Source organism: Ailuropoda melanoleuca, chromosome 11, assembly GCF_002007445.2.
Source record: "Ailuropoda melanoleuca isolate Jingjing chromosome 11, ASM200744v2, whole genome shotgun sequence".
In the NCBI taxonomy this organism is placed as follows: Eukaryota; Metazoa; Chordata; class Mammalia; order Carnivora; family Ursidae; genus Ailuropoda; species Ailuropoda melanoleuca.
The window spans coordinates 9531285-9555756 of NC_048228.1; the positions used below are offsets into that span (position 1 = coordinate 9531285).

The following is a 24472-nucleotide window of genomic DNA, read 5'->3' on the forward strand; positions in this document are numbered from 1 at the left end:
CTGGGCTTCCCATGTTAAATAGAACCTACAACTTGGAAAGACCTCCATGCACTTCTGTCCAAGTAGCCCACTCTTTCTCCTCACTCTCTACACCCCTACACCCATGGTACTGAATTCACTCAGCAGCAGTTAGCAGACTTGAGGAGGAAGGGGGAGCAGATGGTGAAGGGAGCATAGATTTAGGAGTGGGTTCTGGGAGCAATCTATAGGCAGAGAGTGGTATGGAAGTGGGGGCAGGAGGCAATGTGCAAGCCATCTGAGCTGGGCCCTGTGCTGAAAGGTTGCTCCCATGACCGCGACGTGGTATTTGAAAGACGACATTTGTCTCAATCAATGAGAGCTAGTTTTGAAGCAGTTGGGGGGAAAGAGGGCTTATTGGGACCTACTGGTCAATCTTTTGGGGGGAAATCAAATAGAATCCCCATTTTACATCATACTTCAAAAGAAACAAGACAAATAGAACTATTCAGCATAAGAACAAAACCATAAGGACAATCTAGGTGAATATTCACATAAGCTTGAGGTCGGGTTTCTAAGTATGACATCAAAGGGGAAAACAAGCTTAATGCTTCATTAGGGAGACGGAGCTAGAGACTTAGAAAAGAGAGATGCAAATGCCAACTTATTTTTTTAAAAAAAAGTGTTTGCAGCAGCTCTTACAAAGAATATATTCCTAAGGTAAAAACACATACAAAACTATAAAAAGGATGAATACCATAAGAGAAAAATGGTCACAGAAGAAGAAAAAGACATTTTTAATGGCCAAAAAATAAATATTACATTAACAGTTCTAAATTCTAAAATATTTTAAAAGAAAGGGGTCCCATAAAAATACGTAAACTGGAATAATTTTTTTAGAGGGATCAGGCTTTAATGAGAACGTGAAAGTGATTCCCAATTAGTACTTTCAAACCCATAAATATCTCTTCAGTTCTTGCTTGTTCTTAAACTTGAGAACCTGAAGGTAAAATTGATTTATCACATCTTCTCATGGTTAATACAACATTTGGCCTAGCTTTTGGACGAGTAACACCTACTCACAAATTCCAAAGCAAATGGATGGGTTGCCACCGTATTTGGAAACTTCCATTGGTTCTAAACACCGCCCCCCCCAACGGCCGGCTGGGTGAGGCTGGGTGAGACAGGAAAAGGTGTTCACATGAGCATGAGGGGACCCGGGGCAGAACAGACACTGTTATTGTAGGCTCATCACTGCGCTTATGTAAACAGCTGTGTGTGTTGCCTGTGCACGCACGTGTCTTCGGAGGAACAAAGAATTGAGGAATGGAGGCATCAATACACCATTTGAATTTCACCCGTCAAGGGAAAAAGGGCGACAATGGCTGGCTGGAAACTCAGGCAGCTGGGCTGGTAGGAACTCTTCACCCAGGAAAGCCTTCAACCCAAATAATAAGGGGGACAGTTGAAGATCTCTTGTTAAAGATCAACTTTCCCATGGAGCAAAAAGAATGCCAGGGCAGTGAGACAAAAGCTACACATCTTAATCATGAGTGTCATTCATAAAACACCCTTTGTCTATTCACGGTGATTTTAGTACTTGGCTCTGTGGGCCAAGTACAAGAAGGAATTTTTACCCAGTTATGCTCTCAATGAGCTGAACTTTCTATGAAAGAATTCAAACCAACTTCATTCAGCACTTGATTTTTTCTTTTTAAAAGCAAGGGTGCTTCGTTTTGTGAAGTTGGAGGACGCCATATAACACAGGGCTTTGCTGAGCAGCCTCCAGAAAACATGGGTAAAACTGATGATTTGTTAAGTGTTCAAACCAGGAGGGGAAGAAAAGAAAATGGGATGGAGGGTGTGTGTGTGTGTGTGTGTGTGTGTGTGTGTGTGTTCAATAAGGACTACTTGCCTGGCAAAGGGATATTTCCCCCTTGGGCTCGATAAATATATTCAACATTTGCCTAACACCACAGTCATAAATCCTGATGGGAGCCCATCGCTGCCCACTCCACCCCAGGGAGCCGCCAGCAGGGGAGTAAAACTATTTGCATGCACTGAGGTATTCATTTATTGCGAACTGGTAAAAGCCATTTCCCCCCAGATGAAAAAATAAATGCATATGCTTAGGGAGCTCATCAAAAACCATTGATTGACAGCACTGTTTTAGGACTCCAGATGCAAAGAGAAGGCTCACAGAACCAGTGAATTTACTCTTGAGACTTTCTCCCTCCATGCATCAGCAAAGAAGTTATGATCCAATATTTATTTGCTGTGCCTTTGGCTGGGCTTTCTAAGCATAGGGAGAAACAAGGTATCTTAAGGCAAGGACTGGGTTGCTGACTTGAGCAGAGCCTGGATACAAACGTCTATGCTTTAATTACACAACGAAGTCTCCAAGCACCCCCTCCCTCTTGCTCCTGGGATGTGTATGCTTGCTTAGTTTGCAACTGTATTTAGCCATGGAGTTTCCAGAGCTACTCTGAGTACGGGGAGGGAGCCCGTGGCCAGTGATTCAGATTTTTAACTCCTGAAAGGGTTTTTTGATGAGCTGAGGTGATGCTCCTGCTTGGTCGTGATTCGTCTGGATCATTGCGACAGAGGTTAAAGAAAAGGCCACTGTTGCTATCTGTCCCGCTCCCCCCACTCCACCTTGGTGCGGGATTCAACCTGTTATCCCACTCCACCCATCCCCTGCTCCTCTTTCCCATTGGTACAACAGGGTCATCCACTCAGTGTTAATGCAGAAAAGCCCGGGCCAAGGGCACTGAGGTCCCTTAGTAGCACAGCTCTCTGTGCACTAAGATTTCTGTTGGGTATTTTGGCACCGTTATGTACATTATTGACTCTCCCCTGTAGACATTAGCCTCAACTATAAAATTAGAGGTTGACTTTACCTGTGAGGTCTGTGGTCAGAGCCAGTGGTTCCCATCATTCAGGGAGACTTCAGTCTCAAAATTAAGTGGAGAACAAGCTTGATTTTTAAGAGATGGGATCCGCTTTTGGACATTCTGATTTGGTATGTTTAAGAAAGAGCCTGCAAATTGGTATTTTTAGAAATCTTTCCAGGTGACTCTAGAATTTTTTTTTAAAGATTTTATTTATTTATTCGACAGAGATAGAGACAGCCAGCGAGAGAGGGAACACAAGCAGGGGGAGTGGGAGAGGAAGAAGCAGGCTCATAGCAGAGGAGCCTGATGTGGGGCTCGATCCCACAACGCCGGGATCACGCCCTGAGCCGAAGGCAGACGCTTAACCGCTGTGCCCCCCAGGCGCCCCTCTAGAATTTTTTAAAAGACTTTATTTATTTATTTTTGCCAGAGAAAGAGACAGCATGAGTTGGGGAGGTGGGGCAGAAAAGACGCAGACTCCCCACTGAGCAGGGAGCCACGTGCGGGACTCCATCCCAGGACACTGGGATCATGATCTGAGCTGAAGGCAGGTGCTTAACCAACTGAGCCACCCAGGCTCCCTTAAATGATATTCGATTAACCCGAATGCACTAATCGATTGTATGAAATGGCACCCAGAAGAATCTGGTTCTTTACTGAAAAGGTGAGGCTTCTATTCCCCTGTCACCCTGCCACAGTGGGGAGGGGCTGGTGGCTTCACCATTTTGTACTTTGATCCCCCTTTGCTTTGCTATGGAGACAACCAGACCATTGCCTATGACAGAGGTGCAGCAAGGAGAATGTGGTAAGCTTCAAAAATGACACCCCTGCCCCCAAAAGTAATCCCTAAAAGAAAAGGTAAAGAAAATAATCTGACTGTAGCTGGTCAGTTAGGTCTGCCCACACAATTTCTACCTTAAGCCCTGACCCAGTCTTTCTTTTTTAGCCAGCACAGTCCGGCCAGAAGATGACATAACACCAGGTGCAGAAGATAACATGGTGACGGCAGGCACCAGCGTAGAGCCTTATGAGTCTGGCTTAACAGCTGCGGTGAGTGTTCAAGAAGAGGGGCGCTTGCTCCATAGGCATGCAATCATAGGCAAGGATATTTTATGACCATCTTATTTCACTTAGCATAATATCCTTATGGTTTATCCATGCTGTAGCACATGTGAAAATGTCCTTCCTTTTTAAGGCTGATTTTTCCATTGTACGTCTGTACCACATTTTGTGTATCTGTTCACCGGTCATTAGGCATTTGGGTTGCTTCCAACTCTTGGCTATTGTGAATAGCAGTACTGTAGAAATGGATGTGCAAGTACCTCTTCCAGACCTTGTTTTCAATCAGGTATATACCCAGAACTGGGATTAATAGGTCATATGGTAGTTCTAGTTTTCATTATTTTGAGGAACCTCCATACTGTTTTCTGTAGTGGTTGCACCAGTTTACAATCCCACAGTGCACAATGGTTTCAGTTTCTCTACCTTCTTACCAATACATTATTTTCTGTTCTTTTGAGAGTAGTTATCTTAACAGGTATGAGGTCATAATCTCATTGCGGTTTTAATTTGTATTTCTCTAGGGATACTGAACATCTTTCATATGCTTATTTACAATTGTATATCATCTTTGGGGAAAGGTCTATGCAAGTCCCTTTGCCCATTTTTGTTTGTTTGTTTGTTTTGAGAGAGACAGTGTGGGCTTGCAAGCTGGGGGGAGGGGCAGAGAGAGAGGGAGAATCTTAAGCAGGCTCCACTCTCAGCATGGAGCACAATGCAGGACTTGATCTCATGACCTTGAGGTCATGACCTGAGCCAAAATCAAGAGTTGGACACTCAACCAACTGAGCCACCTAGGTGTCCCCTTTTAGCCCATTTTGAATCAAGCTATTGGATTTTTGTTAAGTTGTAGAAATTCTTCATACCCTTATCAGGTATATGATTGGCAAATATTAGCTCCCATTCCATAGGTTGCTTTTTTACTCTGCTGATTGTGTCCTGTGATGCATAAAGTTTTTAAGTTTAATGTGGTCCCACTCATTTAAGTTTGATTTTGTTGCCTGTGCTCACTGGCATATTTGTCGAATGCTACATCGGCATGAACTTTGGAGTCACAGAATCACTTACAAGTTTCTTGCTTGTTGGCTATGTGAGTTTGGGCATGTTGTCTAATCTCTCTGGGCCTCGTCCAGACTGTAGGACTAATAATAGGATTTACTTTGCAGGGTTGTTTATGGAGTAAGTGAGAAGGTCTTTAAAGGTCCTAGCACACAGTAAGCTCTCAATAAAGGCCAGTTATTACTCTGATTGGGGGAGGGGGGGCATTGAAAGATGATACAACATAATATGTACCAGATAAATATGGGAAAAATACCATTCAAAACAGGGAATGCCATTCAAGTTCAAGAGAGAGAAAGAATTAAAGCCTAGTGACCTGGTATTTTTTGAAGAATGAAGACCCCATGAAATCAATTTTTAAGATTAGATTAGATTAATCAATTTAGTCATGCTAAATATTTGGTAGTTCTTTCTGGAGTGCGTTTGGTTTCATTCCTGTCCCTACTCTGTCATTTCTGTTTGTTTGTTTTCTTGTTTCCACTTTATAAATTTGTGTCACATTTTATATATTTATGTCACTTTAAGTCCTTTTCTATTATAAGTTTGAGTATATATTTTAAAACATTAGATTTTATTTCTCTTTTGCCTCATTTCTTTCTCTAATAGGTGCCAATAAATAGAGAGGGTGTAACAGACCTTCGCTTAGAGGATAGGGCGACCGAAAGCACAGTCCGTGCTGAAGAAGAAACCCAGAGCACCACAACCTTGAACGTAGTGACTAGTCACCCCACAGGTAAGAAAACCAGTTGCCCCCAATAGGTGTTGATCTTCCAACAATATCCACCCACAAATCTACCAACAAGTATCCACCAACAAATCTAATGATTAGTAGGGCACGTATTGGAATGCTAAGAGTGAGTTCTAAACCAAGCCTTATGTGCTGGGTTCAGAATTCAGTTCATAGGGTTGCTAAATTGAATTTGATTTATTGGGTTGCTGAACACAGCTCTCCCCTTTGAATGACAAGTAATTGATAATGTCTCCACAAGGGCAAGTTGGCTACTTGTGTCATGTTGTTGACGGTAAGTTGATACAATGTTACGCTAAGACCTTTGTGTTGATACCCAAGAGTGGAAACCTTGACCAACCTATGTAAGTTGTAATAGACTCTATACTTATATTTACCATCTCACACTGAGTTCATGTCTGTACACATGGAAAAAGAAATTCTAAACAAGTCTTACCAGGTTTGGGGGCTGCACTTTGATTCATAGTCGGCACCTGCAGCCGTGTAAAAGGAACACTGTCTTGGGTCTTCGCCATTATTTGAGGTGTAGACCATCACTGAGAATGAGGAAAAATCATTGCCATTATAGCTTAGCAATGGAAAGAGATAGCCTCCTATTTCTAGAGCTTTCTTAAGAGAAATGCAGTTGTTTGGGATTTTTATTTTAAAATTGCCTTATTTTGTAGTATATGGGGTGGGAGAGGGGAAAAAACAAATCCTCCTATAACTGCAACGAGTGCTTGCTGATGAGCAATTTTAAAGATTTTATTTATTTATGTGAGAGAGAGAAATAGAGATAGCCAGAAAGAACATGAGTGAGGGAGGGATAGAGGGAAAGGGAGAAGCACGCATTGAGTGGGGAGCCCCACACGGGGCTCAATCCCAGGACCCCAAGACCTGAGCCAGAGGCAGACGCTCAACCAACTGAGCTACCCAGGCACCCCGCTAACAAGCATTTTTATATAAAATTATATCTTATTTTATCTAGATAGGCGTTTCCATCTTTAAATGAAAGTAAACATAAAGACCTTGCCTAAATCAATGGTTCCTCAAATCAGTTACGTATCTGAACACCTAGAATATTACTTTATTGCTCAATATACATTTCTAGACCCAATCACCACTCTGGTTTTAAAAACTCTATAGCACTGTTGAGGATTTTTTTAAAAATTGCTTTATATTTGGGACACATGGCTAGTTCAGGTTGGTGGAGCATGTGACTCTTGATCTCAGGGTCATGAGTTTGAGTCCCACATTGGGCATGGAGCCTATTTTAAAAATAATTTTTAAAAATTGCATTATATTTGTACACACAGTGTCCATAGCAGCATCATTCACAATAGCTAAAGCATGATAGCAACTCAGATGTCCATCAACAGATAAATGAATAAATAAAATGTGGTATATACACTTAATGGACTGTTATTCAGCCCTTAAAAAGAAGCACATTCTAACACCTGCTACAATATGCATGAAGCTTCAGGACATCACGCTAAGTGGAACAAACCAGTCACCCAGAGAGAACTACTGTATAATTCCACATCTATGAGTCAAATTCACAGGGACAGAAAGTAAGATGGTGGGTGCCAGGGGGTGGGGAGTTAGTGTTTAATGAGCATGGGGTGTCCGTTTTGTGACATGGGAAGAGTCCTGAAGCTGGATGGTGGTGATGGTTGCACAAGAGTGAATGTGCTTCATGCCACTGAACTATTAAAAAATGGTGAGGACAGTAAGTTTTATGTTATGTGTATTTTACCACAATGGGGGGGGGAAGCTTTACGAAGTGCTTTGAAAATAAAGCCTAAAGGTCACTCTGAAATGCTGAAGAAATGGTGAACATTTAAACACCAGATAGAGGGGCGCCTGGGTGGCTCAGTCATTAAGCGTCTGCCTTCAGCTCAGGGCGTGATCCCAGAGTCCTGGGATCAAGCCCCACGTCAGGAGCCTCTGCTGGGAGCCTGCTTCTTCCTCTCCCACTCCCCCTACCTGTGTTCCCTCTCTCGCTGGCTGTCTCTCTCTGGCAAATAAATAAATAAAATCTTAAACAACAAAAAAATAAACACCAGATAGAACCAAACAGGGCTAAGCAAAGAAAGAATCATCAATATAATTGGTCATTGGAAAACATTTCAGAATTCTGGAGAAGAATTGATCATTTGTGAAATGAGTTGACAGCTCATTAGCTGCTGAAAATGGAGTGTTCCAAGTTGAGTATTCTTCCCATCATACCAGGATACCTCTCCTATTCCTTTAAAACAAAAATCTCAATTCTCTGGAAAAACACATGATTCCTCTCCTGCCCTGTCTCCTGCCCCACCCTGTCACAAAAAGTGTGACTCAGGGCACATTTCCACATAATATGTCAGTGTCCCAAGAAATTTTCACATGTGAGTTAAAATGGAATTACAAGCACTTGGTTTTTTAAGAAGTGATTTTATTAGGGCAGCAGATGTCTTTTCCGTGAAACACCCAAGTATGATGATGTTCACGTGTATGACGCATTCTCATGACTATGGTCAGTATAATTGGGCTGGAGCTAAGGAGGATAGAACTAATAAGCTCTAATTTGGTAATGAATCTTACACATTTTTTGGTAATATGTTTTCTGACCAATGTTGTCACTGATGGTGAGAATGATGTGTTATAAGTCTGGAAATCAACAGCCGCCATGTTAGGACGTGTTTTGACCTTCTTCTACTGGTAGTTGGCAGCCAAAGGAATGACATTTCAGGAATGATTCCATGATATATTTGTTCTGGGCTGGTCTCAGACCCACCAGTCTTTGAGCCATTTTTTTTTTTTAATCATGGGATAGCACCATCAGCTTGAGCTCCATGTAAATGCTCCAGAGCCATGGCTTCAACTCATGCTGGCAGAGCTGGGTTCAGGAACCCTTATCCTAGGGCTATCTTGAAAAGGTGCCTTTTTTTTGAAGAGTCTTGGTACAAAGACTTCTTTCAAATCCATACATTTGAAAAAGTAAGCATCTTGTAGATGATGCTTTCACCTTTGATTTGAAAAGCTTTTGTTTATGTGTATTTGCAAGTCGTGAACCACAGTTCTACGGTGGGACCTGATTGACTTCTCTCTGTTGTCTCATTAAATGAAAGCCTCTTGACTTTTCTCCATCTGCAAACCAGGTAAACGACCACCAGCCAAAGGAGTTAAGGACTCGGTATGCAAAGAAGGTGATGGGAAAAACAAAACCCAACCAAAAACGTTCACTTTTAAATAGGCGTTGTGTAAAATTATCTGAAAGAAACTCACAACTTTATTGCTTACTTACTGTAAGTTGATAACTCCAACCCATGTGATAGGTAAATGAGAATATTCATATTGTAACTATTGGACTATGTTAGGCTGCAGAGAGAAATCCTAACATGACAGTGACATAAACACAAAGGGTATATTCCCTCATTAAACTTAGCTGGGCATATCACTGCCTTATAAGACATGGATTTTGCTACTAAAGAAAAAGCAGGGAACTGATATCACAAGACGAATCACAGTCTGGGACCCATCTGCCAGAATTAGAGTATATTGCTCTCAAAATAAAATCCTTCAAAATAAACGTTATCGCAGTGGATGAGTTTTCTATGGTCTTGACCTTGGACCAAGAATCAACAGCCTTGGCTTCTTTTGTCACCCAAACCTCTGAGACTTTTTGGACATTCCTATGGGTCAATTTCCCTGACTCTGCTCTCTAAAGTAGATGAGAAAAAAAGTAAGGTACACCAAAGTACTATGGACCCATAGGTGTGAAGAAATGTTCGGAAATTCAGTAATAATAGTTTTGAAGACAGGATCCTGTCAGAGCTTGCTTAAAAATCCTCTGATCCAATTTATTTAAGAAATTATATTCTTTGCTTGTGTCTTGCTACCTTCCACTTCGGGTAAATTCATCTTTTGCCAATTGTTAAATTACAGTTATTATATCCTAATAATTCTGTATCATTACATCTCTTTCTTTACAGAGAAAGTAGGTGAAGACACAGAGACAACAGTTGAGAAAGGTAGGCTAGATTTTGTTATCAAAGTATTTTTATGGGAGTTTTTTAAAAAATGTTTCTTTGAAGCTAATCTTTTAATGAATTACATTCTTTCCTGGATTGTAGTCAACAAGAGTGGTATACAGAACCCTCTGAGAACAAGTTTCAAACCTCTTCTAAGAGAGAAAAGAAAATTGCCTGTATTTGAAAATATGCAAACCACAAATGAGTCTAGTCACTTAATGACAGCCATGGAGAATGGTGTCATATCACAATTTATTGTTATGAAGAATGAAAGTAGGGACTCATTTAATCCAGCACACAAACACTACCTAATAATTAACAGTGAAGCCACCCAGGATGAATGGTATGCTTGATAGATTCTGAGACTCAGGAATTTTTCCGTTCATAAGGGGAGGGGGTGAGAGTAGCCCAAAGTTTCATCTCTTCTAAGTCAACTCCCACTGAATAAGGAGAAGCAAATTAGAACGTGATTTGCTCTCTTCAGTGGGGCAGGGCAGGGGTATTGTTTATAAATGACATTTTATCACAAGCATATCATTTATCTGGGGCTCATGCTTTTTTTCCCTCCTCGTTCAGATGGCCTGGCGACAGTGACCCTGGTTGGGATTATAGTTGGAGTCTTACTAGCCATCGGATTCATTGGTGGGATCATCATTGTGGTTGTTCGAAAAATGTCAGGAAGGTACTCGTAAGTAAATAACTTACACCCATGTGGTAGGTAAATGAGAGCAGTCATATCTAGAACTCCAACCTTTGAGCTAATAGAAACCTAAATAAGGATCATGTTCAGGAATGTCTGGGTGCCTTGGTGGGTGGAACATGCAACTCTTGATCTCGGGGTTGTGAGTTTGAGCCCCACATTGGGTTGTAGAGTTTACTTTTTAAAAAGTCATTTTTAGAAGCCCCTTAACTCTGTGAGGACTACGTCTGAAGTTTCCCCAGGAAAACAGGTATCTACTTGGTCCTTCTTAGATTCCAAGAGAAGAGAGTTAGAGCCAGAGATGGCTTTTGAGTTGACTCCTACCGAGAGCTAACCAAATTTGACCTCTTGTCCTCATTTTTCAACGAACTGAACTTGAAAGAAAACCCAAACCAAGTTTCAACTTGTTACCTAATTGCCCGGCTCCCAGTCATCAGAGGGAGGGAGCTGGCTTTCAGCAGAGCATCCATTGCAGAGCCCGGACACCATTCTGATGAGAATTCTTCTGATGGTGGGGTCCCTTCCCTCCACTCCTGCCCTGCACATACCCACACGCATGGTAGTGAACTTCTAGCAGTGATTATTGACGAAGGGAAGGAATTCTTTCTCTTTATGAAAATTCAGAAGAATCAAATTCATAACCAGAGGAACACTTTTTCTTATTTCTGTTGGGGAGATGATATATTATAGGGGGTGGGGGTGGCAGAGAGGACAAGTGCTATGTAACGGGGGGTTGAGGAACACAGCCCACAAGACAGTCGCAGATTTATGTGTTTGGAAATGCCTGGGAACCTGACCCTGGCTGTGTGAGGGCCAGGCATGCAGGAGGAGTGAGCGGGGAGAGGAGAAGAGCTCCAGGTTCCAGAATTACAAGATTTGTACAAAAGGACAATAGAACCATGACTCACAGGATTACTATTTACAGTGCCAGTAAGAGAAGTGACAGTCACCTTTTTCATTGTTTTCACAGGCCCTAAAGAGCTGAAGAATTGTGCCCTTCTACCAACACATTTAAAAGAGAGTTTCCGACTTCCCCATCCCTGAGCACATGGGAGAAGATGACCCATGGAAATCCCTTGGCGATCCCACTCCAAATCCATGGTGATCCCTCCACTCACCAAAAATAACCCAAGGAAAGACAATTCACAAGACTTGCTCCTCTAGGCATTTGTCTTTTGAAAATATTTTTAAATATAAATTTTGTAAAAGATGATTTAAAAGACAAAATGCATAGAAAATGGAGCAAAGCCATGTACACTGATTTGTAACTAAGACAATATAATTCAATCGATGTTAGAAATTATAATCCTGTCTCCGTTCTGACCATTCTCTGTTATTGTTAAAATGCAATCGTGTCTGGAAATATTTGTACCAACGGAGTCCTTGAGTTTAGTGCCATGTTCGTAAGTGGCATAAGCTTGTGCAATCTCTGCGCTGTTGAAATGTACACATTCCAATCTAGGCTGGACTGTTTTTAAAGCCCAATTTCATGTGAATAATTAAGTAGAAAATCTGAACTTGTATAATATGTAATGAACAACTGCCTTGCACTGGCCCAGATAAATCATTTCAAAGGCACCCATGTTAGATTATAAACAGGAAGTCTATAGTTTGGAGAAGGGATTTTGTTTCTCACAATCAGGTCATCGGGCAGGCTCTAGGCTGGCTTATTGCCTTCTCCAGCGATGACTTGGTGACTCAGAGATTTGCTCCTACCTGCCGCCTCCTCTTCTCTTGCCCCAGAGCTCCTGGGGCAGCCTTTCTTCTTTCCAGGACCTAAGCCCTTCAGATTGGCTGCTTTGTGGAATATGGAAGTCTTAGCCCTGGATGCCAGGGAGACTGCTGGAGGCCCAACGGCGCCCGAGGCCCAGCTGTTCCAGACACCAAGAGCCATGGTGGTCCCCAAACAGAAGGAAACCCTGTGTGTCCCTCTGGCCTGATTACTTTCTGCCTCCGAGCAAACATGTGGGACACAAAAATAATCCTGTAAGATAGAAATTTTAAGAAAGCAGGTGGATTTAAAGCCTGGGCGTAAAAATAAAAGAAATTCCCAGTCTTCGTGACACGTACCACACACTTCCGTGGTGTCGTCGTTGAAAAGATATCAAAGTAAAGGAGTCCACGCTGCCATCTGGGGTGGGCACCACCCAGCTCAGTACATTTCTTCCCATAGATTGGCGGACTTCTTTTTCCCCAAACACAAAGTTTTTATACTGAGCAGGCTCTCCATCACGATTGTGGTTGTGCAGGTCTGCCATCCTCTCAACTTGTACAAAAAAGTAAGCTATCCTTTGGAAAAGCACCGCCCATTCCTCTCTTTCTTGCAGCAACGCGGGGATGTTATGTTAAACAGACTGCCCTTCTGTTACCCAAGTCCGGCTGGTCCACCAACCCAGGGTCCATATTGGAACATCCGCTGATTGAGAGAAGGGGCTTTAGAAGGGCTTAGTGTGCTTATGTATCCTTCTGTTTCATCGCTTAGATTCCTGAACAGGAGTCAGGGACAAAGTCCGTTTTGTCTTTTGTGTCCCTTCTTTTTTTCTCTCACTGTGAACAATAACTGTCCGCCCCAAGTCATACACTGGACCCGCCACCTGCTGGGACAGGACTGTGGGTTTCTTGGTCACATCTGTGTTGGTGCTCAATGCAGTGTAGACATGTTTTAAAATAAAACAGATGATTGCGTATAACAATGAGTCAGACCTCTGATTGGAAAGATCCCATCTGGGTCACACTTTAGAACAGCTCCAGATAGGATTATCAGTTATGGAAACATCTGCCTCTTCACTTGATCGGGAAGGAACTGTAAGTGGTTACAGGAAAACCTCCACTGGAAAGAAATACAACTACGTCTTTGACGTAGGGCTCTGCCAAAGTGGAGAGGTGAAGGTCACACTGAGGAATGGGATGAGAGCTTCTTTTGCCCTCTGATCTCAGAGGGTTAACAAGGTCTTGCCTGGCTCCTGATTTCCCTGCACTGGATTGGAGCCAGGCCAGGGAGCCCTTACACCTGCTCCTGACAGTCCTGGGCAGCCTGTCCCTCCGAAATTCCTGCTCCTGGGACATCTCACTGCCCCCTGGCCCTTGGCTGCAAGTGCTCTGCCTGGTCTAACAGAAAACTAGCCATGTCCACCTAGCCCCAGAGACAGAGAAAGACAACAGGGCTCTTAGCTAGGTCAAGTGCGCAGTCACTCCCTTACCCGCTCCCCCCACAAGAGAACCGCCCCGCCCGCTCATGGAGCTGCCAGGGCTGCTGGAAGTTCAAGAGAACAACTGTGTCTGCTCTCCCATCAGAGGCGCCTGCGAGCAGGCATGCTTAACTTAACTGTGCCAGACGAAAGCCTCCTTTTACCCCCTGCCCCGCCCCCCTCTTTGTTTCAATCCGGGAGAGCCAGTTGAAAACCAGAGACTTAGTTCTGCCTCACAGGGCACTTTAATGACCCAGGAGAGAACAAACAACTGAATTCCTTGCTGCATCTATCTGCATTTTCCTTCGTATTTACTTAGTATTCAGGGCATGGGGCTGCTTGGGACAAATGCTTCCATGGGGAAAATTGTGCATTCGGACATTAAACCTTTTTTTTTTTTTTTTTTTTTTTTTACTAATTAAAAGCCCAGTTAAAGTGGGGAAAGCAGTTCCCCGAAACATGGCTGGGTTGGGCACCTACTTGGAACACACAGTTGTCCACTTGTGTGTCTGTCTGAGGACTTGCCTTTCGCAAGAGATGGCACTTCTCTGTCCTCTTCCTGAAGCTTAACATCAGGTTAGAATGGGTCATAGATCCTGGATTCTTAGAGTCAATAAATGTAAATGATGTGGCCGCCGTTAATGGGCAACAATGCAAAAAAAAATTTAAAATCTCGGAGTTGGGGGCCCCTGGATGGCGCGTCGGTTAAGCATCTGGCCCTTGGTTTTGGCTCGGGTCGTGATCGCAGGGTCCTGGTGTCGAGCCCCGTGTTGGGCTCTGCGCTCAGCACGGAGTCTGCTGAGATTCTCTCTCCCTCTACTCTGCCCCTCCCGCTCATGGTTTCTCTGTCTCTCTCTGTCTCTAAAATAAATAAATAAAACCTTTAAAAAAATAAAATAGAATAAAATAAAATCTCAGAGTCGAAGCATGAAGACTGACCCACTGCCGTGGAGAACATGAGATTTTTTTTGGCCGGTGGCCCCGCGTGCGTTCCTCATCACTTCCGCTGTCTCTGGGATCGTCTTACCAGACACTAACTCAAAACACCGTGTGTTCCGCCTTGACATCTAAGGGCTCCCGGCCATAATCAGACAACATAGAGGCAATTCCGTACGCAATCCTGAGACCTTGTTCTTCCAGCTTTTTCTTTCCTGCTCCCGTCTCTCCTACTGCCTCTACCTTCCCACTGATGCAAATCTTTCAGAAAAAAAGTCACATGCCAGCCACACGGGGTTGTTTCTGAAGTGATTGCTCCCTCCCGCTGACCGGAGGCTACTAAAGACGTCTGAAATGTGTGTTTGAACAACTAAAACCATGTGTGACTGTAAGAGGGGTAGGAATGTTCTGGCCAAAGCAACCGGTTGAACCCTCCTCTTGTTCCCCACACCCACTCTGTAGATGTGTCTGGGGCTGTGGACGGCACAGGGCCAGTTGGAAAGGGAACGTATGGTGTCAGCAAGGTCTTCCGGGCTGCTGGAGAGAAAGAGGGATTCTCTAGTTGGAGGAGAATAATCTGTTCATTCATTCATTCATTCAACAAACATTTGTTCTCAGACCCTGTTCTAGGTGCTGGGGATACACAGTAAATGAAACTGACCAAAATTCCTGCCCACGTGGAGCTTACCGTCTAGCGTGGGAGACAGACTGTACCCCAAATACGGAGGTCCTAGAGTAGGTGGAAACTTCGTGGGTGGTAGAGGCAGGGGAGAGACACAGGGGAAGGGAGAAGAAGTGGAGGAACGGAGCAAGGAACTGGGGGTGGGGAAGGCCTCGCCGAGGTTTGGGGAATGCAGGGAGGCTCAGGAGGCTGGAACAGAATGGACTTGGGGGAAAATGGAAGGTGACAAACCAGAGAGGGTGAATGTGCTTGTAAACAGGGAGGCTTTGGAAGGCTTTGAGAAGAGGTGTGTCATTTCAAATAAACATCTGACATATTAAAAAAAAAAATCACTCTTGGGGAGCCTGGATGATGCCGTTGGTTAAGCATCAGACTCTTGGTTTCGGCTCAGGTCATGCTCTCAGGGTCCTGGGATTGAGCCCTGCACAGGATCCCCACTCAGTATGGAGTCTGCTTGAGATGCTCTCTCTCCCTTTGCCCCTCCTCCCCGCTCTTGCTGTCTCTGTCTCTCTCTCTCTCTCTTTAATTAATAAATAAAATTTTTAAAAAATAGTAAGAATTAAAAAAAAATCACTCTCACTTCTGATTGGGAACTGGCCAATTAAAAAGCCAATGTGATGGGGTGTCTGGCAGGCTCAGTTGGCAGAAGGCTCAACTCTTAATCTCAGGGTTGTGGGTTTAAGCCCCAAGTCGAGTGTGGAGATGATTTTAAAAAAAAATTTTTTTAAGCCAATGTGATAATCCAAGCTCAGGATGCTGGTAGTTCAGACCAGAGGGCTATAGTGAAGCCATCATGAGATGGTCTGGCTCTGGCTGTAATCTGGATAAAGTCAAGAGAATTATCTGATGGGTTGGATATGGGATATGAAAAAAGCAGAGAAGTCCAAGTGACCCTAAGGAGGACGACTTTGCCCTGAGTAACTGGAAAGTGGAGTTGCCATCAAGTCACTGGGGAAGGCTGTGGGTATTATAGGTTTGAAAGAAAAGAACAGGACTTCTGTACTGAACATCTAGAATTTCCCTCCCGTGGTTCCTACGCATCACCGGCCAACACCGCCCTGCTTCCTGGCCTCTGCTGATAGATAATTTCCACAAACTCCCAACTTCGGTCACATAGGGGCCAGTGGTGTCCCCTAGACACCTCCACGCTGCCGAAACATCCGCTCTCATCTTGGGTTTCTGTCACCACTGGCCAATGTCTGAGGAACCCTGCTCTGCTTGGCCATGCACCATTGTCTCTGTTGGTTAGCACTTCCTGTGCCAGGTCACCTGGGTCACCCCCAACCCCACGTCATTGCCCATTCTGGACAGTTGGTTCTGGAAGGAAGAGCATGGGAAAACCGTCTGCCTCTGAGCCTACTATTTCTTTTACATGAAAAAATAAAACCCATAGAAAATAATACCTACCTCATAGAGTTGTTATCAGCCTTAAAATAATGGCTGTTTACTGCCTGTTGGAAAACACAGTAACTGCTCCGTCATTAACAGCAATTATTCCAACAACCCCTTCTTGCTCCACTTATTATAGCCTCATTTACTCTCACTACCTCCCTGTGAAGTAGGCAAGAGAGATTACCCCCATTTTACTGATGAAGACATTGAGGTTCAAACAGGTGCCTAAAATTACAGAGTCACGCTGTGCCTGAAGCGTTACCAGGGTGCAGGTATCTTGACTCGTTCTCTGGACCTCCTTGATTTGGTCCACATGTCTTTTTTCTTTTCTTTTTCTCAAGTAATCTCTCCGCCCATCTTGGGGCTCGAACTCATGACCCTGAGATCAGTCATCACTCACTCCACCAACGAGTCAGCCAGGACCGCCCCCCCCCCGTATCATCTTTCAAAATCAGTTGTTGCCCTATCAGCTCGATGGCAGTGCATTTTGAAGACACAGTTTTCTCAGCCAGTGGAAAATAGGGAACTCATGTTCTAATCATGAAATATTTTACACATACAGAAAAATACCGGGAGTAATAGCAAAGCCCCACACGGCCACCATTCCGCTCTAGCAAACCCTAACATTTTCTCATATTTTCTACATTTTTTTTTTTTGAGAAACACAACCCTGCACATATTGTCCCTTGGGTACCTTCCTGACATCAGCTCCTTCCTGCTCCCTTTCCCAGATAGACCGTTCTCCTGAATCAGGTTCATTGCATTTTGAAACAGGACTATTTTTCCTCTACTCTCCTTATCTTATATGTTGGTGTCCAGAATCAAGCTACAGCATTGTTGTGCATGTTTCCAACTTTTAACTGCATGGAATCCTTCCCTGAGACTTGCTTTCCCCTCCACGTTGTGCTAAGGATCCTCTTTGAGCGTCTGTGTAGCTGGTGTCGAGCACTGGACCAAGCCTAGATCGTCGTCACTCACTTAAGCTTTTCCTGCCGATAGATACTTAGGAGGTTTCTCAATTTTTGAATTGCAGAATTCATGCTCTGACAAATGGGGTCATACTAAAAGAATTTCCGTGTTCCTGGTGGAATCCAGGATTTTTGTCCCCTAGGAACAGGAAAAGTAAAAGTGAGTTCATGTTTGGGATACTTAATTATCCAGGTTTGACTAGGAATTGCTTAGCATCTCTCTTGATAAACGTGATGCTCAGAGGAAGAAGGTCTGAGTTAATTGGATGTAAATGGCTACTAACTTCAAAATGATCTTTTGTCCCCATCCATCTAGTCTCCTTCAGATGACCTCCTGATCTTTTTTTTTCCCTGTAGGAAAACATTTTAATAAAATACATTTACTGTTTCTTTTCGAAATGATAGAAATGTCTCAACCACCTTCCATGACAACATTTTTGGGGGCTAGGCAATTATTTCTAATAAAAATAGAACTTAGTGAATTTAAAAGTAGGCCTTTTTTTAAGTACAATGTGATATATCAGATGTTGGGACAGATTTTCTAATATACAGCAGAAAAGGAATTTAAAGATGCAAAATTGACTCCTGAGAAAAATCCTTCTGGGGATCCAGAGTCCAAAATCCTTCTGGGGAAGTTGTCAAAAATGGAAAGATTTCGTGATAGTCACCTTCTCTGAAATGAAAAAGACATTTCCAGGCACACAAAATTAAATTGCACGCTTTCCTCATTTAAACAGGAAATAAGGAGTATGCTTGGTATCGACTGGGAAATTCTCCACAATTGTTTTATCAGCATCACCTTCAGAAAGCAACTGGAGCCAACCCCATCCGGAGTGGGTTGACTTGTGGCCCCCAAGATGGAAAGTCCAAGTCCTGACCCCCAGTCCCTGTGAAGCTGACCTTATCTGGAAAAAAGATCTTTGCAGATGTAAGTAAGGATGGCAAGATGAGATCATCCTGGATTAACTGGGTGAACTCTAAATCCCATAACAAGGGTTCTTGTAAGAAGAGAAGACACGAAAGAGGAGAAACATGGGAGGAAAGGCCATGGGAAGACAGAGGCAGGTTGGAGTGATGCTGCCAATAGCCAAGGTACCCCCCAAAACCCCCAGAAGCTGGAAGAGGCTGGAAGTCTCCCCTAGAGCCTTCAGAGGGAGATGTGCCCGCCAAAGCCTTGATTTCAGATTTGTGGCCTCCAGACTGTAAGAAAATAAATTTTGGTTGTTCCAAGCCACCCAGTTCGCAGTAATTTGTTGCAGCTACACTAGGAAACTAACACACCCCCTGAGCAGCCCATCTGGGGAGGCAGCTCCCCACTGCCCATTCAGCCCATCCCAGATGGAAAGCAACACTGACCTCTTCCACTCTGACCTTGAGCCGGTCCCTCGATTCTTCCAAACAATGGGCTGGCAGCTATCATGCTTCCGGTGTGACGGACAGATGTTGCTAGACCTTCCCAAACTGTCATTCCAATTTTTCACTCATGTTGGAGGAATCCATGGTGAAAGAAATATGTGGCCTAGAACAATAGGCAAAGCCAACCCTTGCTTGATGAGCGGAATACAAAGGCAGACACAGCGGCACTGATTTCTCCACCCTTCGTGGTGACTAACCCTCCGAGGCCTCCCTCACTCAACACTCGCCCTGCGTGATCAGAAACGCTTTAATGGAAATAAAACACGCATAGCAACCGAGTGAGCAGCCAACAGATAGTCATGGCGCACTTTCTGTGAGTCGGGCACTGCCATAGATGCTAACAGCAGGAAGAATTATTCTGACAATTCATAAAGCGTGCCAATAAAAATATCTCTTTTGGTCTGTGGCTAAAGGAAACACTGTTTGTTTGGGGTCCGAGGAGCACTCTTCATTCCCAGGTCTCCAACGGGATTAACTCTCAATGGCAGGGTGTGCATGGATTGCTATCAGACAGCCAAGCCCACGGCACTGCAATTTCAAAGACGGTCGCAGCAACATCACGAATTTTGGTGTCCTCCCACCTCTTCGCTAGGCTCCTAGTCTGTGCGCCCTTGTCATGGGCCCGCCCTCGGCAGGCTGCCAATGACGGGGGCTGAAAAAAGCATGGGGTAGAAGGAGCGTGGGGTCCGAGGTTGGAATGCCTGGCTTGCAGTTCACGTACAACGCATTACCTGTCTGTTTCCTCACCCGCAGTCCACGGGCTTGTTTGCATCTGGAACACAACCCTAGTGCATGTGGAAGTGTTTCATAAATGCAAAGCAGTGGGGGGCAACTGGCTGGCTCTGTCGGTGGAGCGCACGACTCTCGATCTTGGGGTCATGCGTTCAAGCCCCACGTTGGGTGTAGAGATTACTTAAAAATAAAATCTTAAAAAAAATACAAAGCAATATTCAACTTGCTGTTTATTTGGCGACCACTGCGTCCTGGCACATGCTAGACTCTACGTGTATCGCGACAACCCGAAAATGTGGGTATTGTTATTGCTCTTTTTTAGGTGAGAAGGCCAAAAGTTGGAGTGGTCGAGTCACCCAAGGCCACCCAATAGTAGGGGAAGGAGCTGCTGTCCCAAACCCACAGCTCTTTCACAGGGCCTCTGTGCCCCAATATAAGGCACCATACCTGCAACGGGCTCACTCAGATGAACGTGTACGTCTCATCTAGAGAAACAAATTGTCTGAAAAAATCTAAGAAACAAGTTATTTAACTCCCTCTCTCTTCTGGAAAACTTTGTCTTGCACCCTAGATAGCAATTGGATTTGTTTTCCTTGTATCGTGGTCCCTCACCTTCTTGGAGGGACTAAAGGCGTTGGGAATAGAACGGGTACCCGGGTGTTGTGGGCTCAGTGGTGGGGTCCAAACAGATCAGTCCACGTCCAAGTCCCCAGAACCTGTGAGTGGGACCTAATTTGGAAAAGGGGTCTTTGCAAATGTAGTTCATTTAAGGATTTTTAGATGAGCTCATCCTGGATTACCCAGTGGGCCCTAAATCCAACGTGTCTGTGAAGACACAGAAGAGGAGAAATCACAGGAGAAGAGGAGGCCGTGTGAGCCCAGAGGCAGAGGTCGGAGTGACCTGGGCCTAAGGCAAGAAATGTCGGGCGGCCACCAGGAGTTGGTGGAGGCAAGGACAGATTCTGCCCTGGAGCCTCGAGAGGTACTGTCGTCTTGCAACACCGTGACTTGGGGCTTCTGGTCTCCAGAACCGTCAGAGGGTCAACTTCTGTCGTTTTCAGCCACCATGTCTGTGGTGCCCTTTGATGGCCGTCACAGGAAACCAACACACTCAACAAATGTCCTCCAGCCCCCTGGACTGAGCATCTCTGCCGTGACCGTAGGCACGCAAGGCCAATGGGGGAAAAGACCCATCTTCGGATGGCCCTGAAACTGTCCCCTGGGGGGCCCTCCCCATGCAATCATCAAGCCTCTGATGGAAGCCCGCTGCTTCTCTTCCCCTGGGCCCCGCCCAGACAATGCGGCTATTTATCGGGGAAAGCTTGGCTCCCCGGGATCAGGCCGTGCTCAGTGGCCAAGCCCTGAAGTCAGCTCCCCCGCTAACCCGGGGTCGTCAACCTGTGGGTTCCGCAATGCTGCCATGGGGAGCAACAAGGAGAGGAGCACGCAGCCTGGGGGGCCACTCAGAGGAGGTGCCGGCAGTGACAAGCGTCTGAGTCACAGACTTGAGCTGCCCTCCCGCTGCGGCCCGAGCCCACTCGGTAAATAAACCCCGTCGCACCAGCTATGGGTCTCTCTGTCTGCGTCTGTGGGTCTAGGCATCGGACCAAACCCACAGACCTTCTGGTAACAAACAGCTGGGTCAAAGTACAAAGATTTCCATTCAACCTCCTTGCCTGTTAATCTCTCCTTGCGGAGGAGAGCGACACTTAAAATCCTGCAAATCAAATCTGAGGGCATTTGAATAGGCCAGGCTCTTTCTATGTCATACTGTTTCGGTGTAAGTATTCATCATCAGAGGGTGGGCTCACTTATTTTTATCAAAAGCACGTCTTCGGGGCGCCTAGTGGGCTCCATGAGTGAAGCTTGCGACTCTTAATCTTGGGGTTGTAAGTTCGAGTCCCGGGTGTAGAGGCTACTCAAAAAAATAAAATCTAAAAAGAAAAAAAGCCATCTGCCGGGGGGGAAGTTCAACTGTGTGACAAGCTTCCTGAAGTTTTTAGTAGGCCACGGGAGATTAAATGTGTCATCCACAAGCCCACGCTCACGCCTATCATACTCCCAGGCCCTGGGCAAGCACAGGTAGCCACAGGAGTGTGACAAAGCCCCGGGCCCCAGCATCTTTCCCCAGCCTGTCTCCAAGTCCCACCCCGCACCTCGTCCCCCTGCCAGCTCTCTCTAGCCAGCTGTGCCAGTTTACCTGCGGGCCTCAAGCCAAATGCGGTAATAATAGCAAACGCGCGCAGCCCTTGTCCCCGGCCGGATATCGTTCTATGTGCTTTACATGTCCTGTTTCACAGCAGGGAAACTAAGGCATGGAGAAGTCAAATGGCCTACAGGCACTCAGGGCTATGTGGCAAAGCTGAGATCTGAGGTTTGAGCCAGTAGCTTTACTGCCTCTCGGTGTCCCCACCCCCCACCCCCAGACTAGGCCAGGCCCCCCTTTCGTAGGTTGGTGTGCACAATAATGATCTCCGTGATTGGTCTTTAATGTCTGTCTCCTCGGCTGGGCTGGAAACTCCCATGGAGTTTCCTTGGGCTCATGGGACAGATCACCTGGAACTGGAGGCTAGAAGTCCAAGATCGAGTTTCGGTGGGGCCCCCACCCCTTCCCCTTCCCACCCAGAAGCTTCAGGGGAGAGTCCGTTTCTTGCCTCTTGCAGCTTCTGGTGGCTGTCGGCATTCCTTGGCTTGTGGCTGCCTCCCTCCTACCTCTGCCTCCATGTTCACTGGCCTCTCCTCCGTGTGGGTCTCTCCTCCGTGTGTCTGTCCCCAAGCTCCCTCTGTCTCTTTCTTATTCGGATACATGTGATTGCACTCAGGGCCCACCTGGCCAATCGAGGATAAACCCCTCCTCTCGAGATCCTTTACTTAATCACATCCGTGGCCAGATCAGCTTTCCGGGGATTAGGACGTGGACCCATATATTGGCGGTGGGGAGGTGCTACCCTTCGAGCACCCACTATGATTATTGGAGAGCAGGAAGTGCGTGCCTCATTCCCAGCTGTACCCCAGTGAGGACAGGACTCCGCTAGGGTTCTGAGTCCTCCAGCACATTTCTATAAGCCGGGCAGAAGCCCCAGCTCTCTGTGTAAGGGAAAGCTAGGGCTGCAGTGCGTACAAGTTCTTTTTTCTGTCTCTTTGGCGGCATTATCATCGCCCCCTGGGCCGCATCTGCAGTAGCTCTTCGTACAGGAAAGGAAAGTAGACCCTCTCTCCTCCCCAGGACTCACTTCTTGCTGAACCCCATCAGTCCGTGTGTATCTGTGAAGGTCACCCAGGTCCCCAGGAGGGGTGTCCGGAGAGTGAACTGGCTCAGAACTGCGTGTTTCCCAGACTCCTTGGCCAACACCACAGGGAGGGAGTGAAGTTGGTGTGTTTCTGGACCACAAGCTTTTCAGGGGCAGCAGGGTAGGTAGGCACTGGTGTGGCTGAGGTACTGGCTCCAAGACTTGATGAGCGGTGGGGACGATTGAGATCCCTGTGTCTGATGGGTACAGAATCCTTCGGAGATTGGGTTTGCCCCTCTCCCATCACTCCTCCTTTCCAAGAGCACGCAGACCCCTTCAGCTCAACCCCAACTCCTTTCCACAGAACCTTCCAGGCCGATTGACTCCCTTCTTTAAAGCTTGAATGAGTCTTGTTTGCTGAGGAATTCACTGTGAAGACTTGTCATGGAAACTCAAGATCCCAGACTGCCACCCAAGGGGAGACAGTACTTGGGTTTCTGAAGGCGCTGAGCACTCCAGAATAGAGAAGCAAGAAGCAGAACATTGAACATCCCCAAGGGAAGGTTGCAGCCACAAGAATGAATAAACCATCTGTTCCCTGCTTTGTGGACTTCAGGTAGGGGCCCCCCGCACAAAGAGCTCCTTTCCTCCCTTCACATGAGCAGTGAGCTCCGCAAGGATGAATGCCGTCCAGTTCTAACGCGTGGAAGGCAGAAAGTCAATAAAAGCCAATGATTACAAGATAGAGAGTGGACACTTTGATGGCTTCAAAGAGACTGAAAATTATGTTTAAAACATTATACATGTGGTGCAATCACATTTTAAATAGTAGCTGAAGAAAATACAACTTTGCATCCAAATACAGTAGTCCAAGGAGGTGTCTCAAAGTTTCTCTCTCTCCTTTTTTTTTTTTTTAGAGAGCGGCTGTAGGGACAGAGGGAGCAGCTGTAGGGACAGAGGGAGAGAGAGAGAGAGAGAATCTCAAGCAGACTCCATGCCCAGCACAGAGCCCAACACAGGGCTCGATCCCATAACCCTGAGATCACGGCCAGAGACAAAATCTAAAGTTGGACGCTCGACCGACTGAGCCACCCAGGCACCCCTCAAAGACTCTTTTGATGGCACATAATATATCCCAGCACATCACTGAAACCTGAACTTTGTTTTCTGGAATCTCCAGCTATAATGCTTTCACATGAGGGTTATACCACCTTATTATTTGAGAAGAAAAATAAAGTCTTGACCTGAACCTTGAAAGCCAGCATCTTGCATTGAAGAGTCCTGCAGAGCCCACACTTTTATGTGAAGATGAAAGCTTGGGGCACTCATTTTATTTAAAATGAAGCAAGTGATACTGTGTTTTCAGAATTTGTCAGTCACCGTTTATCCTGAAAAGCTGGAATTGTGCTTAAATAATTTTCCAATGAAGAAATGCAATCTGGATTTTGAATGCATTAGGGTCTTGGCTGACAGGCTAACTTTAAAATGCCCAGTGCATTTCTGGGGCGCCTGGGTGGC

At 45.4% G+C, this 24472-nt stretch overlaps 1 protein-coding gene across 2 annotated transcripts in view; it reads left to right on the top strand.

Moving 5' to 3' along the window:
• PDPN (podoplanin) overlaps positions 1-13100 on the top strand; it is a 28546-nt gene extending 15446 nt beyond the window's left edge. The window contains exons 2-6 of one of the 2 annotated variants that reach the window (XM_011232779.3): positions 3799-3902; positions 5577-5703; positions 9672-9710; positions 10287-10398; positions 11381-13100. In XM_011232779.3, coding sequence (XP_011231081.1) covers positions 3799-3902; positions 5577-5703; positions 9672-9710; positions 10287-10398; positions 11381-11387 — 389 coding nt within the window. In that variant the 3' untranslated portion in view covers positions 11388-13100. The remainder of the gene's footprint in view (positions 1-3798; positions 3903-5576; positions 5704-9671; positions 9711-10286; positions 10399-11380) is intronic. The other variant, XM_011232780.3, reaches the window with a different exon arrangement.
• The last annotated feature ends 11372 nt before the right edge of the window (positions 13101-24472 follow it).